Below are 22,873 nucleotides of genomic sequence, written 5' to 3'. Positions count from 1 at the left end.
GACAATTGGGACTAGTTGCTTCCAACAACTTGGTTCCAAATGCACAAATGGAACCAGTTGGACATTTCAATTGGAAAGCCCAGTTGGACACAATATCTTTTTTGCCTGGAGATGCGCATGATTAACTACAAGGTGACACTTTAACTACATTTTAACTACAACTACACTTTAACTACAATTTTAACTAAATCACTTTAACTACACTTTTAACTAAGTCACTATAACTACAAGGTGACAACGCCGCATATTACTGCAATGCATAAAACGCTTTGTAAAAGCCTTTTGTTTTGATTCGCATAAATATTTTCTTAAGAGAGTGGCACTTGTTTCTAGGCAAAGAAGAAGCAAAAGTGCTTTCTCGCGGGAGCCGAGACGGCTGTTCCAGCCACCGACCTATGCCCGACCGTCGGGCCAAGTAGGCCGCCAAAATTTCCAAGTGATGGGTGTGCTGCCACCCGGCAGCTCGCGCAATTGACTTATCTCGGGTGCGTGCCAGGTCCTACTTTGAAGTCAAGGTGAGCGGTACAGTAACGGCGTGGGTCAATTCCGCACCATCATTAAATATGCAGCAGTAACATGAGTTGCATCATTATATTGTTCCTGAGAGCTAGGTATGCCGCTACTGCTCTGATGATAGCAGTGATTAGGAAGTGCGCGAGATGCATTTGTAATAGTTCTCAAGCATTGACAGTTATGTGGACCTTGATGTTTCAAGCGAGCTTTGTGTGGCCCAGTTACGATCTGTTTCAAGATGAGCGCGTAATGACCCAAACATAGCGGATGTCTATTGACCTATCACGACTCACGTCCAGCATGTAGTGTCCCTGTACTTTGCAATAGTAGGTGGTGATACGGAACATTGTTACATGCAAACCTATGTGGTAAAAAGCTTGCCATAAAAAAACAGCACTTTTCAGTTTTCAGCTTGAAACAGACGTATGCGCTAAAGAAAGCAGTAGACACTTGGACTTGGAGAAATTGTAGACAGAAATGATGGAACTTATGATCTGACCTGCGCTAAGTAAATTAACGTAAAAAAAAAAGCTGGGATCATGCGAATTTCTCACTTAGCGATATAAGATAGAGTTATTTTCAAGCGTATTTTCTACTACCATGTGGCGGAAATATTTTCCATATGTATCCCAAAGCTCGAGTGCTTTTGTGCCGACCTCTTTGATTTGTCGTATTGTGTTTTTCCTTCCCTGCCTCTTTTATTGAAAACTCCCTCTTTAATGTTGCTTATGAACCACTAATTGATGCTTTATTCTATTTATTCTAAAATAATAAATAACAATTTGTGGGCGCTATACAAACGTATTTATAACTTCCTGCAGAGTATTTTTAAGCAAGTGGATTTTCTGGCAGTGAAAGGCATCTCCTACTAAAGTGTCTTACTCGTGTTGTAGTCGCGGTGGGTGGAGCGGAGGCTGAGCGACTAAGCAGCATGTTTATTCGGCATGCTGGGCAGTACAGGAGAAGACTAATCACGAGCGATCTGCTCGCTCGCCTTTTTACAAGAGAACAGCGCCCCCTCAGCATTGCATAGCCTCACGCAACAGTCGATAACATGTCGATAACGTGACACTACGTTCCAGTCGTTCACAATGCGATCACATGACACTACATTCCCTTCCCCTTTACACAAGCTCTGTGGGCCATAAATAAAGATCAGGAGGCTTCCGAGAACGAGCACTGCGCCGAAGAGGTGGCGTGTTCGGAGGTGACGCAGGCTCCCGGAGCGGTGGTGATAGCAGCATGGACCTTGCGAGTGAACTGGCGTTCATTCTGGGCAACGTAGGCGCTTGGTCGGGGTGCACAGGCTGTGGTGCTGAGGAATCTTGTGACTCCGACGTAGCCAAAGAAGGGTTCGCAGCAGATGACCCTTCCGGTACAGGATCTGACATTGAACTGGACTCAGAACGAGGATACGCAGTCGGCACGGCTTCGACACATTTAAGGGAACACGGACGTAGGTTGTCGGCATGCACGAACCTCTGTTGCTGCCCTACTCTAACACTGTAGGTGGATGCATGCACTGCACGGGTGCTTTACGACACCCCGCAACCACTTTGCCACCCCTGGACGTAGTCCTTGCCCGAGCACATAGTCGCCTTGCTCGAACGATCTCCATGACCGCGCTCTCTCCTTAGCTTTCTCGTTCATCTGGAAGAACCTGTCTCCAATACGCTCTTCCAAGTTCGGCTGGAGAAAGCTCATGCGTGTGCGCGGTTTCAGGACAGAAAAAATTCCGCGGGTTTTAGCCCCGTGGTTGGTTGCGGTCGATGTGTGTCGTTACGTGAAAAGAAACTGGTCAACCCGATGTTGCAAGATTTTGTTGATCCTTGTTCTTCTCTCGTCGAGAACCTGCCATAGAAGGTCCCACTTAACAGTGTGTACATACCGCTCTGCACTTCCATTTGATGCGGTGTGGTATAGGGTGGCGTCCTGGTATGCCGCACCCCATTCTTGCAGAGAAAGTCTGCGAAATTCTGGGCACAAAACTCTGGGCCGTTGTCCGTAATAACTTCTTCCAGAAGTCCGTACGACGCAAAGACACTCCGCAGCTTTTCGATGGTCTTTTCGGTAGCGGTTGAAGGCATGACGAACACTTCATCCACTTGGAATGCGCATCCACTAGGACAAAGAGCCACTGGCTATCCGTAAAAGCAGAGTCAAGATGTAATCTTTGCCATCTGCGAGTAGGCCAACCGCAAGTTAGCAGTGAATACGTAGCGAAGCATTTTGCGTTAACTGACACGTACGCAACTTTTAACAATCCGCTCAATGTCCTCCGTGAGCAGAGCTGAAGCCACCACACAAAGCTACGGGCGACCATTTTCATGCGCGTCATCCCGGGGTGTCCTTCATTCAAAAGATGCAACCCCTGTTCGCGCAACCCACGAGGTATAATCACGCGATTTCCTCATGTAACACGCTGCTGATCAACAGACAGCTCAACCCAACCACTCATCGTGTACAACAACACTTTCAAAAATACACTGTCAGTTCAAGTGCATTTCTGAATCTCGGCAGCAGGCAACGGCACTTCTTCAACAACTGAAAAGAAACGTGCACAATCCGAGACATCATTGTGATTTGGTTTATGATTTATGGGGGTTTAACGTCCCAAAGCGACTCAGGCTATATGGGGGAAGCCGTAGTGAAAGGCTCCGGAAATTTCGACCACCTGGGGTTCTTCAACGTGCTCTGACATTGCACAGTACACGGGCCTCTAGAATTTCACCTACATCGAAATTCGACCGCTGCGGCGGGTATCGAACCCGCGCCTTTCGGGTCAGCAGCCGAGCACTGTAACTACTGAGCCACAGCGGTGGCCTCATTGTGATTTGCTAGCGGTAACCATGAAAACCTTCACAGTTTCCAAAATATCGACCTTTGCGGTAAATACAGTGATAATCATACGCTTCGAGCAGTGAATCCTGCAGCGTTGTCACCACTGGTATGGATTACTATGAGCGAGCAAGCCTACCAATGGCTGACAGTCTGAATACATCTCAAAGCGGGGTCCAAACAGATATTTGCGGAACTTTTTCAGCCCAAAAATTACAGCAAGGGCCTCTTTTTCAATGTGAGCATAACCTTCTCTGCGTTACTTAATTCTCTGGAAGCATAGGGAATTAGCCTTCCGTCACTTCCACTTTTATTCACAAGAATGGCTCCTACGCCGTATTTTGACGCGTCGCACGACTTTTTTTTATCAAAGTAAGTCAGCACTTGCTTTGTGTTAACCAGCTCTTGCTTTCCTAAAATGCTTGCTCAGCTGCCTGTGACCACTGACATCTCTTTTCTTTGTTGAGAACATTGTACAAAGGCTTTAGCTTAGGTCACATGTTCGACACAAACTTCCCGTAGAAGTTAATCAAGCCCAAAGTAAGCTCGCAACTGTGCCGCCTCCTTTGATCTTGGTGCCTCTTTCATCGCTTTCATCTTTTCATCCGACGGCCGTATGCCCTTGTCGTCAAGAGAGTGGCCTAGGTAAGGAACAGACGTCTGAATGAACTTGCACTTTTCCTTTTGCAATCGTATGCCTCTCTCCAGAAACCGTGCCAACACCCTTTCAACTCTATGAATGCATTCGTCAGATATCGAACCAGCGATAAGTACATCATCCAAGTAGCAGCTTGCACGTTCAAACCCTTTTAGCACATCATCCGTGATAGACCGGAAAACAGCAGGCGCACTTGTGATGCGATAGGGTAAGCTCGTGTTTCTTCAATAGCCTTATCTGCATATTGACCACCACCATTGATTTTGCCTCTGGACGCAGTTCAAGCTGCTGATACGCCGTAGACAAATCAAGCACTGCTAAATACTTGCATCTTGAGAACTTTGCGAACAAATCTTCCTTCATGGGAAGAGGATTATAGTCAGTTCGCAGGCACGGATTCAATGTAACCTTGAGGTCACCCCACACTCTGACCTTGTTGTTGGTATTAGGCACAACTACTAAGGGCGTCGCCCAGCCGCTTTTCTCTACAGGGACTAAAACACACCCCCTGTTTGCGAGAGACTTCAGTTCAAGGGACACGGTTTCCCCCAAAGAAAATGGCACCTTTCGCGTCTAGAAAAATATGGGGGTGCTCCCCTCCTTCAACACCAGCCTGACTGGACTGCTTTTCATCAGCCCCAGAGTGTGCTCGAACGCTCTAGCGTACTCCTCAAGTAGCGCTGCAACTTTGTCTAAACATACACCGTACACACTTCACCAAACTAGCTTAAGAGCCTCCGGCCAGTCGCGTCCTAGTAACGCAGCGTAGCTATTGTTGTGGGTTTTAACAACAATGGGCAGCAGCTGCTTGTACTGACCATTATGTTCGACTGGAACGGTTAACTTCCCCATGACTGTTTGCGGCGAACCACCGTACGTCCTCAGCTTTATATCGCAAGGGGCTCTTTAGGTAGACTGGTCCAGAATTTCCTGCATCGTTTCTGGCACAACGGAGGCAGATGCACCCGTGCCTATTCGCATTGTTCTTCTTGGCTATACCTTAAGGCAGACTTCATAACGCCCCGGGCACCCTTCACAAGAATAGATATTGAACAACAAAGCTTGATCACATCCTCCTCCTTCTCAGCTACCGCATTAGCAGAGTCTCTATTCTTGAACTTGCACATTTTTGCCAAGTGTCCGTAACGCTTCCAGGCATGTCAGCTGTACTTTCGAAAATCGCAGTTCGACGCTTCGCGCGCTGAGCCACACCGGAAACAATCCGACGATTCCGACACTCGATCCGTTGTCATCCCTGCACCGGATGAAGTTGCACGCTGCTGTACAACTGGCTTATGACTCACAGCGTTGACTGTACTTAGTACCCCTGTTGGTTGAAATTCCAGACTTTCCTTTCGCGCTAACTCGATGCTGTTCGCGATGTCGCAGGCATCCGGAAACGTCAACTTGCTTCTTTTCAGAAAGTCGTCTTGCGTTTTGCTGTCGCAGAAGCCCACTACAAAGGCGTCTCGAAGAGCCTCGTCGAGGAATTCCCCAAATTCGTGCGAGGCTGCCAATCGCCTCAACTCCACTGCATAAGTTGCTATGGACCCGCCCTCTTGCTGGCACCGCAGATTAAAGTTGAATCGTTCTGCGATGACCACGGGCTTCGGTGTGAAATGACTCCGCAGCACATCTACCAGTTCCGCATAAGTCTTGTCCTCTGGATTTCTAGGCTCTAGCAAAGTCTTGAGCGTCTTGTAAACTTTATTGCCTATGGTCGTCATAAACATCGAGGCCTTGAGATCTTCGCTCACCTCAGAAGCCTTCAGGAAGTGCTCGAGCCTTTCCACGTAGGACCCGAAGTATACTCGTCCCCGTCCTCGGCGGACTGGTCTAACCTTCCAAGCGTTGCCATCCCTATGCCTTGCAGGAGCAGCCTTGGCGAACTCTGCGATGAGTTTTACGCAGTCAGGCAGCATCCCATCCTCGTCGCCAGTTACGTTGTAGTCGCGGTGGGCGAAGCGGAGACAGAGCGATTAAGCAGCATGTTTATTCGGCATGCTGGGCCGTACAGTAGAAGACTAACCACGAGCGATCTGCTCGCGCGCCTTTTTGAAAGAGAGAAACGCCCCCTCAGCATTCGATCGTCCCGGGACACTGTCTGTTACATGTTAATCACGTGATACTACACTTCAGTCGCTCATAATGCGATCACATAACACTGCAAACTCCTACCAACACCATATTCAATTAGCTATTCGATCCTTGCTATTATAAGAACGTGTGACCGCCTTTTCTCCCACGATAGATACTGTACACCAAGCAACTAATCTGGATGTCACTGCCAATCAGCATGAGCTTGTTCCCGGAGAGTTTGATGCCAGCCCACAACACCGCTTTATTCGAAATTACGGATTCAGGACAGTGTGCAAGGGTGTGAACTATCAGTGTGTGCCCTGTGTACCCTGCAAGTAATGGCCAACGGACACGTGGAAAAGTGATCTCTCTTCGCTCTCTTCCCTTTCTATCTCTCCCTCTGTTCCCCTTCCCACGTGTAGGGTAGCATACTGGGCGTGTAGGATAGCATACTCTCTCTTCCTTTCTCTGGATTCTGTGCAGCCGTGCTTCACGGAACTGCCACCCCAGTGATCCAGTAGTCTTAATGAGCTTTCTTCGGAGACTCTCTGCTCGCTTTCTCCTATCCCCCTTATCCCGCTCTCATTACTTCCCAACGCCGTCTGGAGATGATAGCCCGCGATGTGTTCAATGTGCTGAGCGGTCCAAGCGCCCCGGCTATGTAATCTGACGCAATTTAAAAGGTATAACGGAATTTAAGCAAATCTATTTAAAGTACTTTTGTGCGGTCAATTTTTGCAAGAAGGGTGAATGACATGCTTCAGCCTATCTAACCACTTGATTCTAGTATCCTGCACTTCCATTTTTATTTGATAGCAAATCACAGTGACACGAAGGATAGTTTATTTTTCGAATTCGAAACTGAAAGCCATTGCGTTCATACTATATCTGCGCGCTGGGTACTTGACTTCGCAGGAGCGTGTCGACGCTCTTGAGTCTGCGGCAGGACCGGCATGGCGTGGCTTTGCAACTGCGACGACGACACAGCCGAGCTTCCGAAGGCGAAGCCGGCCTCGCCGCAGCCCAAGCGCCCCAGCAAGGACGCGCACCACCAGCCGCAGCACTTGCAGAACATGCCGCCTTCCGAGGGCGAGCTGGCGCCGGAGTTCTCGGCCGCGCCGCCGGTGATGTCACCCTTCCGCCCTCTCTTTCATTCATTTAGCCCCGTGGGGCCAAAACACGTGGTCAGTCGTAAAATTCGCCCATTACTTGGAGGAAGAAAAACTCAGGAGAGGCCCTCGTTATCTGAGCTGCACGCCAAAAAGTGCGTCGGAAGGCTTGTGTTTTCGCGAACACTACTGGAAGTCTTTGGCCGACAGTGCAGCCAATAGCAACGCTGGGCGCAGCGGCGTCGTCTGCTTGTATGTCTGCTGCGCATGTGCAAGCGCACTGAGACAACGGCCAGAAGGGGGGGGGGGGCAGCAGGGGAGAGCCGGCTTCAAACAATACGACGTAACCGCCTCTCCTGTTTTCTTTCCTTCCTCCATGACCCATTGCCTTGACAAAAGTGACATCACCAGACCAAAAGTGACGTCATAACCGGTATCGCATTGCCAACATTTTTCTGCAAATTTTTGATCATTTTTGATACTCGAGGTGTTACCAAAACGGCATTGTACCAAAACATTCTGCACACAGTGGCTGGGCTGCAGCGGCATTTACTTTTCTTCCTGTCGAAGAAAAAAGCACTGCCCGATATTTTTTACAAATATAGCTGAACTAGATTTTCTTTGGGGCTTTGCCGGATTCGTCTGTATGTGGACGTGTACAAATTCTGGTTTCCGCGGGTGAAAATAACAGCTGTTAGCAACGACACCGCCGATACATATCGGCAAGGACGCTTTCCTTTATTGACGCGAAAGCATTATGTGGTTCATCGCAACGAAACACGGAGTCGGCGTTGACCAGCAGCAGTGGTTCCAAAAATTCCTGATGATGCCACCGCGTTATCAAAGAAAATTAATTTTCTTCCGAAGGTGCAGGGCATAGAACCCAGGACTTTCAGACTGCGAGGTGAGCACGCTACCCGTAGGCCAGAAAACCGCGTAGCTTTTTTGCGAACGAAGGTGAATCTAGTATATGCGTTCTCCTTAAGGCTGTATGCTAATGGGTAGGTGTGTCATTAAAAAAGAGGAGAAAAAGAATTTAAAATGAATAGGAAATAAAAAAGAAATTACAACAAAAATAGCAATGTTTTAGCATTTAGAGCACGCTAAAAGTCTTATGTGCCCCCCGTAATTTCTTTCTTCTTTTAACAGTGAAGAAATTAACACACCATTTTTGAAGAACGAGCCCGGTGTTTGAGTGACCACTTAAAAAAATCATAAAAACAGGGCGGTCGAAATAGAAAAAGTCTTTTCGGAACAGCCTCTCAGCATCGGCGGACGTCACTTATTTTAAAAATCACGGTGATCAGCTGGCTAGTTAACTAAACCTTACTAAATAGCATTTAGACTAAAACGTCTGTTGGTTACAGCCAATTGCGAGTTCGAAGCCACGGACGATACGATGCAGTGTCAGGCTTACGAAATGGCGAAAAAAATCGTTTTCTTGACCCTGCAACTCTAGAAGGTGCGGTGCTTTTTCCAGCAGAAACCGAAACTGAGCACAACGCAGGAGGTACATTGCAAACGCAGCATCCGCTGATACTGACGTGTTGCAGTGGAGCAGGGGCCACGAAGAAAAAAAAAAACTCAGGAGAGCCCGTGACGTCGTGTGGCCAGTCCTCACAAGTCAAGCGCTCATGAAGTGTCCGCTCCCTTGGTTTTTTGCTCTCCGAGTCGGTCCCTTATGCTTTGATGTAGGTATGTTTTAGTGCGCGCGTCTGCGCGGCCCATGGCACAGGGGCCTATACACCGAGCGAGGAGAGGACTTCATGTCAGCATCTAGGGACTTTATGTCAAGAGTCAGTTTCCACGTGCTGGCACGCGCATGCGCGCGCAACGGTGATGTCACCGCACGCGACCTCGTGGCGTGATCAAGAGGGGTTCCGTGCCGCCACCTGTCGCTCAAGTGTCAATGGAGATGCCACGTATACGGTTTAACCCCCTTGAGCAGAATGCAGAGCTCCGTCAAGGCTAACATGTGCTCGGCGAGCACCACTGTTTGAGCTGGGTTTGAAATATATTGCTCAATAAATGCTTGGTTTTGGTGCTTTGATTCGGACCAAGTTTTAACGTGCATTTAACATTCCAGTTGTAGTGTCAGCGCGACTGATGTCCTGTATTTCCGTGATTTCTAGGGCTTGGAAGGACAAAGCGGGTAAGCATTTCTTTAAGCAAGACTCAACCAGCTCACAAGAACGTGTTTTAAAACAAATCATGAATAAAAAATCTGAAGCAACACCCGTTGAGTCAAACAAGCAATAAGTTTATCTGAAAATCATAGCTCATGAACGGGAGTTAAAGGGAAGAGCCGTAGAAAATGTTAACTGGAGTCATTCACTTTCTCCGGTGGGGTATCTTCGGCTAATAAAAGATTTTGCTGCAAGTTAACCAAAAAAGCAAAGCACCTTCATCCTCACCGGGGCTCTCGCCCGCGATCGGTCAGCTACAACTCAAGAACGTAGCGGCAAATCACCCTCAAGGTAGGGCCTGTCCAACGGCCTCGACCTACTGCCATGACGTCCGGTCAACAGCTTTACGCTGTCAGCCACACGCGACACCACACCAGCAGATGCAAAGCGGTTTACTAAGACGTCATGACACCAGGACGACGCCATTGAATGAAGGGCCCACCTTGAGGGCCATTTCCCGCTTCGTTGAGTTGTATGAGTTGTCAATCTGGACTGGACTGCACTGATGATCCACTAGTATAGGAAGGGCTATCTTGGTATTTGAATAGAAGATTTGCTTTGCGAAACTTTAGATCTTTATGGATACATGCGGCACAAGCCGGCGTATTACATAAATATATGCTTTAATACTGTGTCCCCTGAGCTACTTCGATTCGCAGATTAACAGGAAGAAACTCAGTTAATTTCTGTGCACTCCTTAAGCATAAAACATGATAAATGGATTGGGACTGTAAAACTTTGGCCTATATCTTGGTTGGTCTGGTTCATGTCTGTACCGCGAAAGAACAGAACAAATAGCGCATTATGACAATTTGTGCACTTTGTGATTCCCCCTCTCCGTTCCAGGACGACCGTATTTCAGAAAGAAAGTAGTTTTGAATATCATTACGCTTTAACTTTATGCGCACCTCCTTCGTGCCGTTTGTGTTCGGGCACTCAATAAATATAAATATAAGAAGTAGTGAACTCGCGTAAATACTGTAAGTGCATCTTTTGTGAGGAAACCTGCTTTTTGTGCACTCTGCATATCGTTGTCCAGGGTAGCTACGAGCAATACGACGATGAGAACTCGGAATTACAGTGCCACTATTGAGGCCGGGGGTGCCAGTTCCTGCTCCCGAAAACAAGTCTCCACCGGCGACATCATTCGCAGAGCTAACGAGCCGGTCGCGGGAGAGGTGGCCAGGAAAGCGTCCCAAGGGTCCAGGAGAAGCGACAAGGGCAGCGTCAAGGGCGACGAGAACGAAGAAGCCGCATCGCCCCCAGAGACGACCACGCAGAAATCCGACAGCGATAAACACAAACGCCACAAGGCTCATAAGCGCCACGAGCGTGAAAAGGAGCCCTGTGACTGCCCAATGTACGAAGTTGAGGTGATCCGGAAGCCCATAGCGGCGACAGGAACTGGGCTGCCCAGCGACAAGCTGGGCATGCAGGTCGTTGCCACCGAGACGGTCACAAAGCGTCAGTACACTTACAACATGGATGTCGACCTGCCCGGAGGCATGCGTGTCAGTCCCAGGGGCAAGCTGGTCGAAGACCAAGGGGTATCGGCCGAGCAGGGTTTAGACGGCATGTCTCCTTACGCCATGGAACCCTACCAGCCTCCGTACGGACAAAACTACCCGATGCCCCAGGGTGCGGCCCTCCAGCCGCCTCAGCCTGTTAACCGTTACGAGCAGTACCAGCAGCAACAAATTTCTGCTTACGGGCGGACGTACGGCATGATGCAAGCGGCAAGTTACGAGGCACTGGCGCCAGTGGCCCGGTACGATGCACAGCCCAGAGCTCAGCCTTTCCGTGCAGATATGTACAACCAACCTCCGCAGATGCAGTCTCCACAGTTTCAGCCACCGCAGAGCCAGCCGCCACAGATTCAGCAGGTGCAGGTCGTCCAGCGCTACGGCGCCGAGCCTAAAAAGGTCGAGTCGATCGTCTTCCAGTGCATGTGCGGGCACGATCAGAAGTCCACGACCACGTCGTCTTGCACTACCTCCAAGACTAAGAGCTCCACCACGAAGGCGACAGGGAACAGGACAAGCAGCACCACTGGTAGCAGCAGAGACAAGAAGTCCAGCAAGAGCAGCAGTACGAAGGATAAAGCAAGCAAAGGCAGTAGCAGTAGCAGTAAGAAGCGTGTCAAGGATACCAGCAGCAGCACCAGCAGCACCAGCAGCACCGCCAGCAGCTCTACGAAAAACAGGAAGGCTGATGCCAAGCCTGGTTTCATGCAAGTGGACATTCACTGTGACAGGTGCCGCTTACGCAAGACCTACTTGGTATGCAAGTCGTGCTATAGTCGGCACAAGATAACCACTTGTAAGGACTGCAAGGCTCCGACGGTCCGGGAGTACATTAGGTATCCTTCAAACAACGCCTTTCTCAACGCCGGAGCTCGCATGGCCTACCAACCGGAACTTCCGCCACAAGGATACGGACAGCAGCAGTACGGGCAGCGTTTCGGGCAAGCCGGATACCAGGAGCAGGCGTACGAAGGCGCCATGGTGCAAGCGCTTGCCGACAAGCAGGCCGGCTTGGTCGTGTGTTGTAGCAGCCGTACCATGCTTCCGATAAGCAATGTGAACATGGTAGGAGGCCCTGTTTATCAGGATCCCGGTGTTCCTCAGGGCGCTGTTACGACCAACATAATCCTACTTGACATCATGCCGCACGAGCAGGAGGAAGAAGAGTGCGCGACGTCCTCATCCACCACAAATACGTCAACTTCGAGCGTGCAGTCACCCACCAAGTCCGGCACGGCGAGCCCGACCAAGTCTACCGGCAAGAGCCGAACGCCGAACAGAGACAGGGAAGAAGACGATCAGCGCGGTTCGTCGCTCTGCAAATGCGGCCATGACAGCCGAACGTGCAAGGTGTGCAGTGAAAAAAAACACGCTCACTAGCTATGAACTGTGACCCGTCTGTGCTAACGTCGCCATCTCTGCTCGTTAAACCTGCTTGCGCTGCGCACTGTCCAGGTAGTGAGAACAAATTGTGCTCGTTCCATGTCTCGTTCCTTACGCTAACAAATTGTATATCACTAGTTGACTCCAAATTGTTGTTTCGAGTGTAGGGACAATAAGCGTATTATATGTTAATGCGTCTAGCCAAAAGAGTCCCGACGGGTTTATTTTGCAGCACACCGCATGGTAACACAGGTTTCCAACATATTCTCCATGTGCGGTTGAGCATTGGTCCTAGTGCTTTTTTCGAAAGTGGCCTATTCAACAACAACAAAAAAAAACACTACCAACCGTCGTCTGCTCTTAGATCGGGTGATCGGGTGTGGATCATTGAGACATTCAGGAGGTAAGTCGGTTCAGATGAGGCGTAATTTTGACGTACGCTGCGCACAGAGTATACGTACTGCTCATTCCTAAGTTCGTTTCTACTAGCTTGCGGCTTGGCTGCCGTCTCTATTTCGTTATCGAGAACGATCAGTGCGCAGGCGGCGGCGGCCAGTCAGGATATGAAACACTCTCACTCAGTATGACTGAGTGGAGGACGTGGTCCGAGCCTCCGTCACGAAAATGTGGGAGCCCTGCGGTGGCGTTGAGTTATGCATTTATATAGCCACCAGTCGAAACGTTGCAGTGTGTATCGCGGCACATTCAACTTCTGTAAAGTGTTGACAGTCGGCGTTGCTTTGCAGCATGAAGAATCGCAGCGAAACACAGAAAAAAAAAACGAGAACAGAGGAAAGTTGACACACAAGGGGGCACTCACTTCCAACTGACTTTTATTAGATGAGACAACCAGTTATGCACTCCTTACAAAAAACAACTAGGAAAGGACGTTGAATGGTGCATCACCTCGTAAAGAAACACAACTCTGCATTTGTCAGGGTGGCGGAAGGAGCACTGTCACAGTTATCATGCAGCCTGAATGTCTCGGCAGGTTCCACAATCCACAGATTCCTCAAGATGATGCACCACGTAAAGTCCTTTCTAGGTTGTTTTTTGTAAGCAGCATAAACTAGTCTCATCTAATAAAAGTCAGTTGGAAGTCAGCGCTTGTGTGTCAACTTCTCTCTCTGTTATCGTTTTTTTTTTCGGTGTTGCGCGGCAATTCTTTATGAAACACCAACTAGCCCACACAATAACCTAATTGCTTTGCAGGTCATGCTGATAACGATTGAACGAATATTATAGAATTGCGATGTACCAAAATTGAGACAATGGTGCAGGTCAGCTCTTTGTTTCTGTAGAAAATGTGGAGAAAGCAAGGATACTGTTGTCTTCCATCACTTCGGTACTTTGTGGATGTTCACGGTTTCCATGTTCGGTAAATGACTGATCACAGAGGTCCGAAACAATGTTGTAAAGTAAAAAAAAAATGAAATCACTGGTATATATAAAAAAAACGTGTCTTTTCGCTCGGTCACTATGTGAACAGTTATTTCTTAAGGAGGCTGCAGAGTGAGTTGTCAGCTTCTCTCAAATGCGCCGAGGCCTCGTTGATGTCCAGGTACATCGGCCGAGCTTCGGTGAACCGAGGCCATAAGGTTCCCTCGAACGCGAGAGGCGTTCTGAAAGGAGGGAAGCAAAATAATACCGAGTGAATGAACTTGCTGGAACGTATTTAGACTGCTCTTGGACAATGAAATTACGTATATTTCTGCTTATTTCTCGATGTTCTGAAAATGCATTCTTCAGCTGATGCGGGGAAAACCTGCCCCTGTCTTTATAATTGTTTGCAGACTGCTTGTCTTTTTTTTTGTTGTAAAGTTACTGCTCTCAGACATTACAAAATTTACAATAATACCGCTTTACGCATTTACAATATTTATTAAGCGGTACGCGCAGCAATTGGTCTCGTTTTTTTTTCCGAAATTTTCCCACTTTCCCCTGAAACAGGTGCCCTGCCTTCCGACTGGCTATGTGCAAAAGTGATTCCGGTTCACAAGGACGGCAGAGGACTCTGTGTAGACATGTATATTAACTAGCTGCTTGAAGCTAATGGAGCATAAAAAATCCATCACATTGTATTAAAAAAACTTCATATATAGCTGACAACACGGCATCATAAAAGGACTGTCTACAGTTATCCAGCTACAGGGCGATTTTGCTCATGTTGTCGATTGCCAACTTCAAGGAGACTCCCAACTGATTAATTTAGAAAAGCATTTGATCATGCCATACATTCTAAATTAATAGACAAACTCCGGGTAATTGGCATTAAGTCTAAAGCAGTAAAATGGATAGCCTCTTATTTTACAGGTCGTACGCAATACGTAGAAATAAACGGTGCGAAAACGGTGAAAGTGATTCTCTTCCTTATATATATTAATGATATTCATACCTGCACTGAGGCTGGAGTGTCAGTAAGGCTCTTCGGTGAAGACTGCAGGCTGTTTATTTCAGAACGCACATGGGACAACTAAGCAAAACTATTCTCTGTATAACATTGTCAGATGGTGCGAATCATGGGAAATGGAAATTATTGTCAACAAAACTTCATGCATCAGAATTAGACATAAAAAGGTGCCTCTTGATTTTTCATAGATATTACCAGGCTCTAACATAATGATGGTAGATACGGTCAAATAATTAGGGGCCACATTTACTCATAAACTAAGCTGCGAGACATGTATATTAACTAGCTGCTTGAAGCTAATGGAGCATAAAAAATCCATCACATTGTATTAAAAAAACTTCATATATAGCTGACAACACGGCATCATAAAAGGACTGTCTACAGTTATCCAGCTACAGGGCGATTTTGCTCATGTTGTCGATTGCCAACTTCAAGGAGACTCCCAACTGATTAATTTAGAAAAGCATTTGATCATGCCATACATTCTAAATTAATAGACAAACTCCGGGTAATTGACATTAAGTCTAAAGCAGTAAAATGGATAGCCTCTTATTTTACAGGTCGTACGCAATACGTAGAAATAAACGGTGCGAAAACGGTGAAAGTGATTCTCTTCCTTATATATATATTAATGATATTCATACCTGCACTGAGGCTGGAGTGTCAGTAAGGCTCTTCGGTGAAGACTGCAGGCTGTTTATTTCAGAACGCACATGGGACAACTAAGCAAAACTATTCTCTGTATAACATTGTCAGATGGTGCGAATCATGGGAAATGGAAATTGTTGTCAACAAAACTTCTTGCATCAGAATTAGACATAAAAAGGTGCCTCTTGATTTTTCATAGTATTACCAGGCTCTAACATAATGATGGTAGATACGGTCAAATAATTAGGGACCACATTTACTCATAAACTAAGCTGCGACCTTTATATAACTAACAAGTGTGCAAAAACATTCAAACAACTTGTACCTGTATTTATTCACCGAAAACTGTCAGCAGTTGCTTCTCATGTAAAGCTAACAGCCTATAACACTCTCATAAACCCATCCTTGAGTACGGCAGCATCGTTTGCAATTCTCACTAGTTATACCTCGACAAGAAATTAAAAAAAATTCAAAATAATGCACTCTCCTTAATTTTTCTATGTACTCATGTCGTAACAGTGTAACTTATGTACGTGCTCAGGCTCGTAGAGAAGTTGCAAGCGCGTATCGCTACACTTGCATGTCACCGAAGCGTCGCTTTCATGACATTTATTTTCTGCTTTATAACGACCTAATCAGAATTCATGAGTATATTAAGGCCCCTTTTCTTCGTTCAAGGAGTTAAAATCATGAAACATGCATCAGGCCGACTCAAGCCCGATGCGGCGCATACAAATTCAATTTTTTTTCCTCTAGCCATAGAAGTGTGCAACACTCTGCCTTGCGAATTCATGGACGATACCCCCCTTAATATCTCCCCGAAAAACGTAGAATTTTTTGAAAAACTAGATATAAAAAATTGCTACGATGCTGAAATTTTTTTTTTCAGGGGTTTTCGACTAACGTGTTCATTTTATTGTATCCCTACGTGGCTTTCCTTCCTTGTGTTTTTGATGCAACGGATGAATTATGAATCGCCTTGTGCATGTCCGTTGATAGCAGGTGCGTTTTCTTCGTATTTTTATGGTTTAATCCTGCCTGTAATGACCCATTTTACTGCAGTGCGCATGTTCCCCATAATTTTTGCCCACATTAGTAAGAGCCTATTTCAGGCCTACAGTATCTTTAAATAATAATAGTAATAATGATAATAATTGTCCACCATTCACTGAGCGCCTCTAGACCAAGCGAAATCGAAATTTAAATCTGAGCGGAGGCTTAACTACAACTAATTTTAAATCTTGTAGCAAGCCTTGCATTTCGTAAAAATTTCAAGCGTTATTAGTTAACAGATACTTGTTTCAATTTTAGCCTCGGATCGGGAACTGGAACAGCTTGCGATATCACTGAGTACACTGCGTTTGTTCATGACAATATTTAAAAACGAACTCTTTGACACGGTGCTTTATCTGAGCGGCTCAGTAGTAACCCCAAGCGATTAATGTGTCATGGTTTAGTATTGCTGACGCATGACTCTGAGGACATTGCACAGATTCGACAAAAAAGACTTGCCAATTAAATTATAAGAGGTCCTTATTTGTGGCCAGGAAGTGAAAGTGGGTTGAAGCCTCTTTCTTTTCTTTTTTTGGTCGCAATCTTGTTCAACAAAAAGCGCTGGGCTCTGAAGCCCAGGCTAAGTCTAGAAGCGCAGGTTCGCACCGCACTGCCCCGCAGCGTCCAATATTTAGAGGACGCGAGAGAGTTCTTTGCGTGAGTACCACTCGCCATATATGTTAGCGCAATCGGCATGCATTGTCTAGTTTGAAAGGAGTGTTGATTACAGTACTAAATGGTATACCTTTAACATTATTAAAGGAAATATTAGTAATTACGGTGAAACTCACTAAAGGTCACGGTGTGACAGCGCGTCTAGAAAAATACTCTGTACAAGCCGTAGTCCCCAGCCTAACTCCCACCGTTTGATTGGGCATACATGCACGTATACTTACCCTCGTTTAGCAAACGTAGCCCATGCATTCATGATCGTCTTGCTGAAGGATCGATCCGACTCCTCAAACTTGCCCGGGTACCTCATGGGAAGTCCGAACGCCAAGGCCGTCTCTGCCGCGTGGTCGACGCTGGTGTGGAAATAACCCTCCGCTTCATCCGCAGCATAGTCGATCACGTAGTAATGAACGGAAAGCCCGGCATTCGCCAGCTTGCGGGCGAACGCCAGCGTAGTGCATCCGGTGGCAACGTCGGCGGCGCAGTTTTCCACCAGCTCTGCCAGGGTCCTCGGGTCAAACGCCACGGCGTGCTTGAGACAGTGCTGGACCACTTCGGAGGCGACGGGACGCCGATATCCTTTAGCGCTTAGCAGAATGTGGAGCGCCACCTCGGCGTCCTCCCTGGTCATGTTGTTCGCCTGCTTGAGCTCTTCGAAGCGGCCCTCGAAGACACTCGACACCAACTTCCTTCCTTCTTCGCGGTTGTGGCCCATGAGGACCTCCGCGTTCGTGAATCCTCTCAAGTCGTGAATGAGGTCAGGACTGTGCGGAAGAAACTCGGTGCCATGCGTGGGCAGGGCAGGCTCGATGCCATGGTGTCGCAGTTCCACTTGCGCCAGAAGTATTTCAAGCGTTGACCGGCTCTTGAGGCAATCGACAACATCGTTCGGGTGTGAGACGATGGAATGGCTTCCCTTGGAGCAGCCTACTTCTACGGCCAGGGCGTCTGCCTTCAGAAGGCTTCTGCCCGTGCTTTCCACTGCTTTCGCTTTGTGAGCAGCCCCGCCTTGCATGATAACCCGGCGGAAAAGACCTCTGGTCAGTGGCGATATCATGTGGAGCCGAATAGCCACGGCGCCAGCGCCTTCGCCGAAGAGAGTCACTAAAGACGCATTTCCGTTGAAGGGGGCGATGTTCGACTGCACCCAGGACAGAGCGAGCACCTGGTCGAAGAGTCCCGCGTTTCCGGACGCGTTGTTGTGGACGGCGTTCAAGAATCCCAAGAAGCCGAGTCGGTAGTTGAACGAAACGACGACCACGTTCTGCGTGGCGGCAAGGACAGAACCGTCGAATGCCGGGTTGTCCGAGGAGCCTGTCTTGAAGTTGCCGCCGTGGATCCACACCAGGACTGGCTTGGTGCTGTTGTCGCTCACGGGGGACCAGACGTTGATGCGCAGGCAGTCTTCACTCGCACCCGGCCGACCGACGTAAAGGTCGGGCGTTGTTTCCAAAGCGAGTTCTTGAATGCAGCGATTGCCGAAGGTCTTCGCCAAGCGTACGCGAGACCAGGGAGCCTTCGGCAACGGCTTCCGAAACCGCAGTTCTCCCGTTGGCGGCGCTGCGTAGGGGATTCCTAGAAACGCGTTAACCTTTTCGCCGTAGACGTTGAGCTGGATGCCCTCCACATCTCCACTTTGTGTCCTTACCACGGGAGCCGTCGATGCGTGGGCAACGCTAACCAGAAGTATCGCGCCGGCGATAGCGGTGATGCCCATTGTTAAAACGCCAGCGCTTCCTTTGGCGGGGCTGCAATAAGACGTCACAGGGGACGCGGTTATATATGGTAGGATTAATAAGTTACGTCTTGATAGTACACAAAAACAACGTCTTTAGATTTATGTATTGAGACACGCTTGCCTGATATAAGCGAGTGAGCTTTCGCATCTGCAATAGTAAATTTAGTTACAAATTATATGCAACCCTCCCTCATGAAAATATTCGCAGTATAACTTTCGCCCAGTAACTCCTCGCACTTTCTTCGTCAATTGTCATGCATATCAAACGTTCCCGGCTACATACATGCACTCAGGGTGTGCAGATTCATGTTCACGCAGTGCGAAAAACACGTGCAAGAGGCAGAGACGTATGCAACACGTGTTGCAGGAAGAACGGAAAACTGGGAGATTTGGTGACGATTCACGTATCTGCCTCTTATCCGCGTTTTTCTGCACACGTGAACTTGAGTCACCAACAACTCGCACAGATTTGTACTCTACTTACAGAGGTACACTCATTGATTTAATAGAGACTGTGTAACTACTGTTGCTAATTAACGAAATGTTCGTTCAAGCGTCGAAAGAGAGCATAGCGTATACCACATTAGGTTCATTTTTGCATTATCCGATTTGATTCAGTTCAGTTCGACCGGCTTAGCGTTTGTTCATTTGCCGAATGTCGGGGCCTCGACTATTTGTTAAGCACCGCTGTGTCGATGCATAATTTCGCAGCACCTCACGTTACTTTACAAGGGAGAGCTGCAGCGACCGCGTCTGGTTCTGTATTTAGCGCGTACACTGAGCCCGACGCCGCGCCACTAGCGGAAGGTTGAAATGGAAGCTTACCCAGCGTAGGAGCTCGTCGAAGTGAGTGAGCCCTCGAAACAACCACTTCCCCGGGAACAATGTCTTTATCGCTCGAAGCCCGGGCACAAAGCCATCAGGTCGGCTACACGCGGCACAAACACTGATACCCCTGCTGATAGTAACCTGAAGCGACCGATTTCCAGGACAGACACAGCGGACACATTTATCCCACTGACGTGTGTACGCATGTCAATTCTCATTGGCTTGCCCGATAAGTGTGAATTCAGCCATTCAGACTGCATTGGACAGGCAAGCAGCACTGTCAAACACGTGTGTGCTCAAATCAATGCGCTGCAGGAAATATGCGCTGCGATTAACGTGCAGGGCACAGAGAACACGTTATCGCGACGTAAGTAAACGGTGATGCAATGGCGATGTTCCAACTATGTTTAGTGACATCTGGCTCTGTTTTTGGAGTAATTAAGCGGACGCCTGACGAAGACGGCTAAATTTTGCAACATATGTTTCTTTTGGGTCTAGTCTACTTTGTTCTTTTATGTGCAGCTGTAATAAACACCTCACTTCGAAGAAAATTAATTTTAACAAATTAAAGCGCAACTCTAAAATGGGATTGAAACACATAAAAAAAAAAACAGGGAAAACGCTTCCATCATGCAGGTTATATATCTAGTCGAGTGTGTTGCATCAGTACGATGTATTTTAAAGCATTGTGAAGTCTGTGAAGGACGACAGTATCATTGGAATCTTGTCTGGCTGTTAAAAAAAGAGGAACATCACGTGGCTCTGACGATTGAACCATATGTAGGACTGGCATATCTTCGGCTTGTGGGTAGGTGTCAAACAATTCAAGATGCCTCGTATTCCCCCTAAGATAAGAAAAACAAAAAAAAGTATTCTGTTTGGCTTATGGGGGTTCAACGTCCCAAAGCAACTCAGGCTATGAGGGACGCCGTAGCGAAGGGCTCCGGAAATTTCGACCACCTGGGGTTATTTTACGTGCACTGACATCGCACAGCACACGGGCCTCTAGAATTTCGCCTCCATCGAAATTCGACCACCGCCACCGGGATCGAACCCGCGTCTTTCGGGCCGGCAGCCGAGTGCCATAACCACTCAGCCACCGTGGCGGCTTAAAAATGATTCTGTGCGGGAATTCAAAATTTGTGTCTGCATTATTTAGCCCAGATTATTTTGAAAACAATTAGACATTTTACCTAGAATTCGATACCTGTTCCACTAACGACACCTTAGCACAATTTATCGTTGAATTGCTTTATGCGCAAGTTCTGCGGCATTATCTTGTTTTGTAAAACCCGAAATTGTAACTACCCTTTACATACCTTGACATCTGTAGCTATAGTTGCTTCCCCCCCCCCCCCCCCCCATCTCATGTACAAAATTTATTCAGTAAAAGCGCGCACAATGGCCTCAATGTCTTCTTTCCTTTGACTTTTCCGAGGGTGCACGCCCGGTGCGTAAGTTTTGTCTTTTTCACCCAAGCTCCAGATAAGCCGCGTTCATGCTTTGCATATTTTAATACCTTGCGCGCTGGCAGTTAGCGTAATGTACTTTGACGTTGCATCTTTAAGATCGTATACCATGTACGCCTGGTCGCACAATTATGCGAAATAAGACCGTCCTCGATGACGAATAGATACTAACATAGAACACTCATTGTGGGAGTGCAATCTAAACTGAAGCGTAAAGCGGCTTCGAAGACAAATCCGATTTCTCAAAGAAGCGTGTATAGAGAGACAAAATTCTCTGAGAATGGACGTGATCCTCGTTGCAGAACTCACCACAAGACAACGACATGAGCGTGCGGTTTGGAAGCAGCCTAGGCTGCGTGGAAATTGCCAAGAGTGCTTGCACTTCGCATCGTCGTTCAGGGACAGCGTGGTACTCGCCGTGGTAAACGTTCATAACAATTGGCATGAGTCGTAACCAAGCAAACCTTCGTGACCTCTCAGTTATCCGTTCGGTTGCTTGAGAAACCATCCTTGTAACGACTGCAGGCACAGAATTGCGATCACTCATGTAAGATGATTTTATTCCTTTATAAAAGATATTGTTAAACTGTGCAGGGGTATAAAACCCACTTATGTGGTTATTAATGTTCCAGTCGGGCTTGCTAACAAAAATGCCTAACATAATTGTTTCATCTCCAAAATGCCCTAGTATTATTGAACCGCTATTACGAAGCGTGAACTTGAGATAAAGCCTGTACGCTACACTGAAACCGAGCGCAACGCGCCTGTGATACTAAAGCCAAAGCAGCGTCATCGTCATTACGAAGGTAAAGTCCACTGCATGACGAAGAGCACGCCTAGTAATTTTCAACTACCCCTGTCTTGCACCGCTGCTTCCACGCAGTCCTGCAGTATTTCCTGCCGTCACCTCTCAACTCCTTCTTTGCCTCCCTCGAAAACGACCGCGTTTCTTGGCCTCCGCTATATCATTATGAAGTCCGCTCTGCATATGACGGGTCCTTTCAGCTAGAATGTCACCCACACGCGTTTATTGTACACAGCCCACGCTGCATCTTATTGTTTCTTTACGTTGCACATGCCTTTTCATTTCCATCACTCGCTGCGCTCACCAAGCTCAGTCTGTTTTCAAGACTTTGTTGCCTTCCAAGTCTCGGTGCCATACATGAGCACTGGCAGGATACATCTGCTACGTAGTTTTCTCTGCAAGAACATACCACTAAAAAGTTGTTGTCGTTGATAACTTGGGAGTGTCTGCCAAGTACGCTCGAATCCGATCTGTCGTTCCTTCGTCGGACTGCTGGACATTGCTCTCAAGTTCTCCGTCTTAATTCTCGGGAACGTGAGCGAAGTGTGTTCGAGGTTCATGAGAAGCAATGTTTCGAATCGACAGGCATGTGCAGTTTCTAATCAGAACAAGAAAAGTGTCGCATTCGAGCGAGTTCAGCAGCGGCTATCGGCTGATAACGGAGACAATGCGAAGCGGTGCCTGCTCGCGTGTTTAAGATGAAGGTTTGACTTCGCTTCTTTTGTCTCTTTTTGTTCTTAGTTGCGAAAAGGCACATCAGTGACTTTTGTCTGGTGTCTGGAGGTCAAGAGAATTAATGTATCGGAAGCTTGCTAAGTTGACGTGGTCGGCAAAAAGTTCTCAATCGTGTTGCCTCAAGTGCATCATTACTAGACCGACACGAGCGGCCGACTTGCCCTTTGTACATTGCATGTCACGTGCGCGCCGTAGCACCGCCCTTTGTACATATCACGCGGCAACG

The 22,873-nt window shown here is 47.6% G+C and overlaps 2 protein-coding genes and 1 pseudogene across 4 annotated transcripts; 1 reads left to right on the top strand and 2 right to left on the bottom strand.

Annotated features, from left to right (window-relative positions):
- Positions 1–339: 339 nt before the first annotated feature.
- Positions 340–12,489, top strand: LOC144093810 (uncharacterized). Of its 3 annotated transcripts, none has more exons than XM_077627518.1 (4): positions 340–515; positions 7,004–7,212; positions 9,330–9,349; positions 10,537–12,489. In XM_077627518.1, the coding sequence occupies exons 2-4, from the start codon at positions 7,042–7,044 to the stop codon at positions 12,284–12,286; spliced, it is 1,941 nt and encodes a 646-aa protein (XP_077483644.1). In that variant the 5' UTR covers positions 340–515; positions 7,004–7,041; the 3' UTR covers positions 12,287–12,489. The 3 variants fall into 3 exon arrangements, with proteins under 3 accessions (XP_077483644.1, XP_077483643.1, XP_077483642.1); XM_077627517.1 differs by having other exon boundaries at positions 10,465–12,489; XM_077627516.1 differs by having other exon boundaries at positions 10,423–12,489.
- LOC144094387 (uncharacterized) lies at positions 4,981–5,867 on the bottom strand (annotated as a pseudogene).
- A 615-nt stretch (positions 12,490–13,104) lies between the features above and the next one.
- LOC144093811 (cholinesterase-like) lies at positions 13,105–19,788 on the bottom strand. Its single transcript, XM_077627519.1, has 3 exons — positions 19,636–19,788; positions 17,297–18,820; positions 13,105–13,911 (listed from the first exon to the last, which is right to left on the bottom strand). Exons 2-3 carry the CDS (start codon positions 18,787–18,789, stop codon positions 13,779–13,781), a joined length of 1,626 nt encoding a protein of 541 aa, XP_077483645.1. The 5' UTR covers positions 18,790–18,820; positions 19,636–19,788; the 3' UTR covers positions 13,105–13,778.
- Positions 19,789–22,873: the final 3,085 nt, after the last annotated feature.

The sequence above is a fragment of the Amblyomma americanum genome, chromosome 6 (assembly GCF_052857255.1).
Source record: "Amblyomma americanum isolate KBUSLIRL-KWMA chromosome 6, ASM5285725v1, whole genome shotgun sequence".
Taxonomy (NCBI): Eukaryota; Metazoa; Arthropoda; class Arachnida; order Ixodida; family Ixodidae; genus Amblyomma; species Amblyomma americanum.
Note: the sequence above shows the minus strand (reverse complement) of the source record. Positions and strands in the feature narration are given on the sequence as shown.

Coding starts and splice junctions, on each gene's coding strand:
- LOC144093810 (XM_077627516.1), top strand. CDS start 7,042: ATGGCGTGGCTTTGCAACTGCGACGACGACACAGCCGAGCTTCCGAAG. Junction 7,213..9,329: donor AGTTCTCGGCCGCGCCGCCG/GTGATGTCACCC, acceptor CGTGATTTCTAG/GGCTTGGAAGGACAAAGCGG. Junction 9,350..10,422: donor GGCTTGGAAGGACAAAGCGG/GTAAGCATTTCT, acceptor ATCGTTGTCCAG/GGTAGCTACGAGCAATACGA.
- LOC144093811 (XM_077627519.1), bottom strand. CDS start 18,789: ATGGGCATCACCGCTATCGCCGGCGCGATACTTCTGGTTAGCGTTGCC. Junction 13,912..17,296: donor GCTACGTTTGCTAAACGAGG/GTAAGTATACGT, acceptor CCCTCCTTTCAG/AACGCCTCTCGCGTTCGAGG.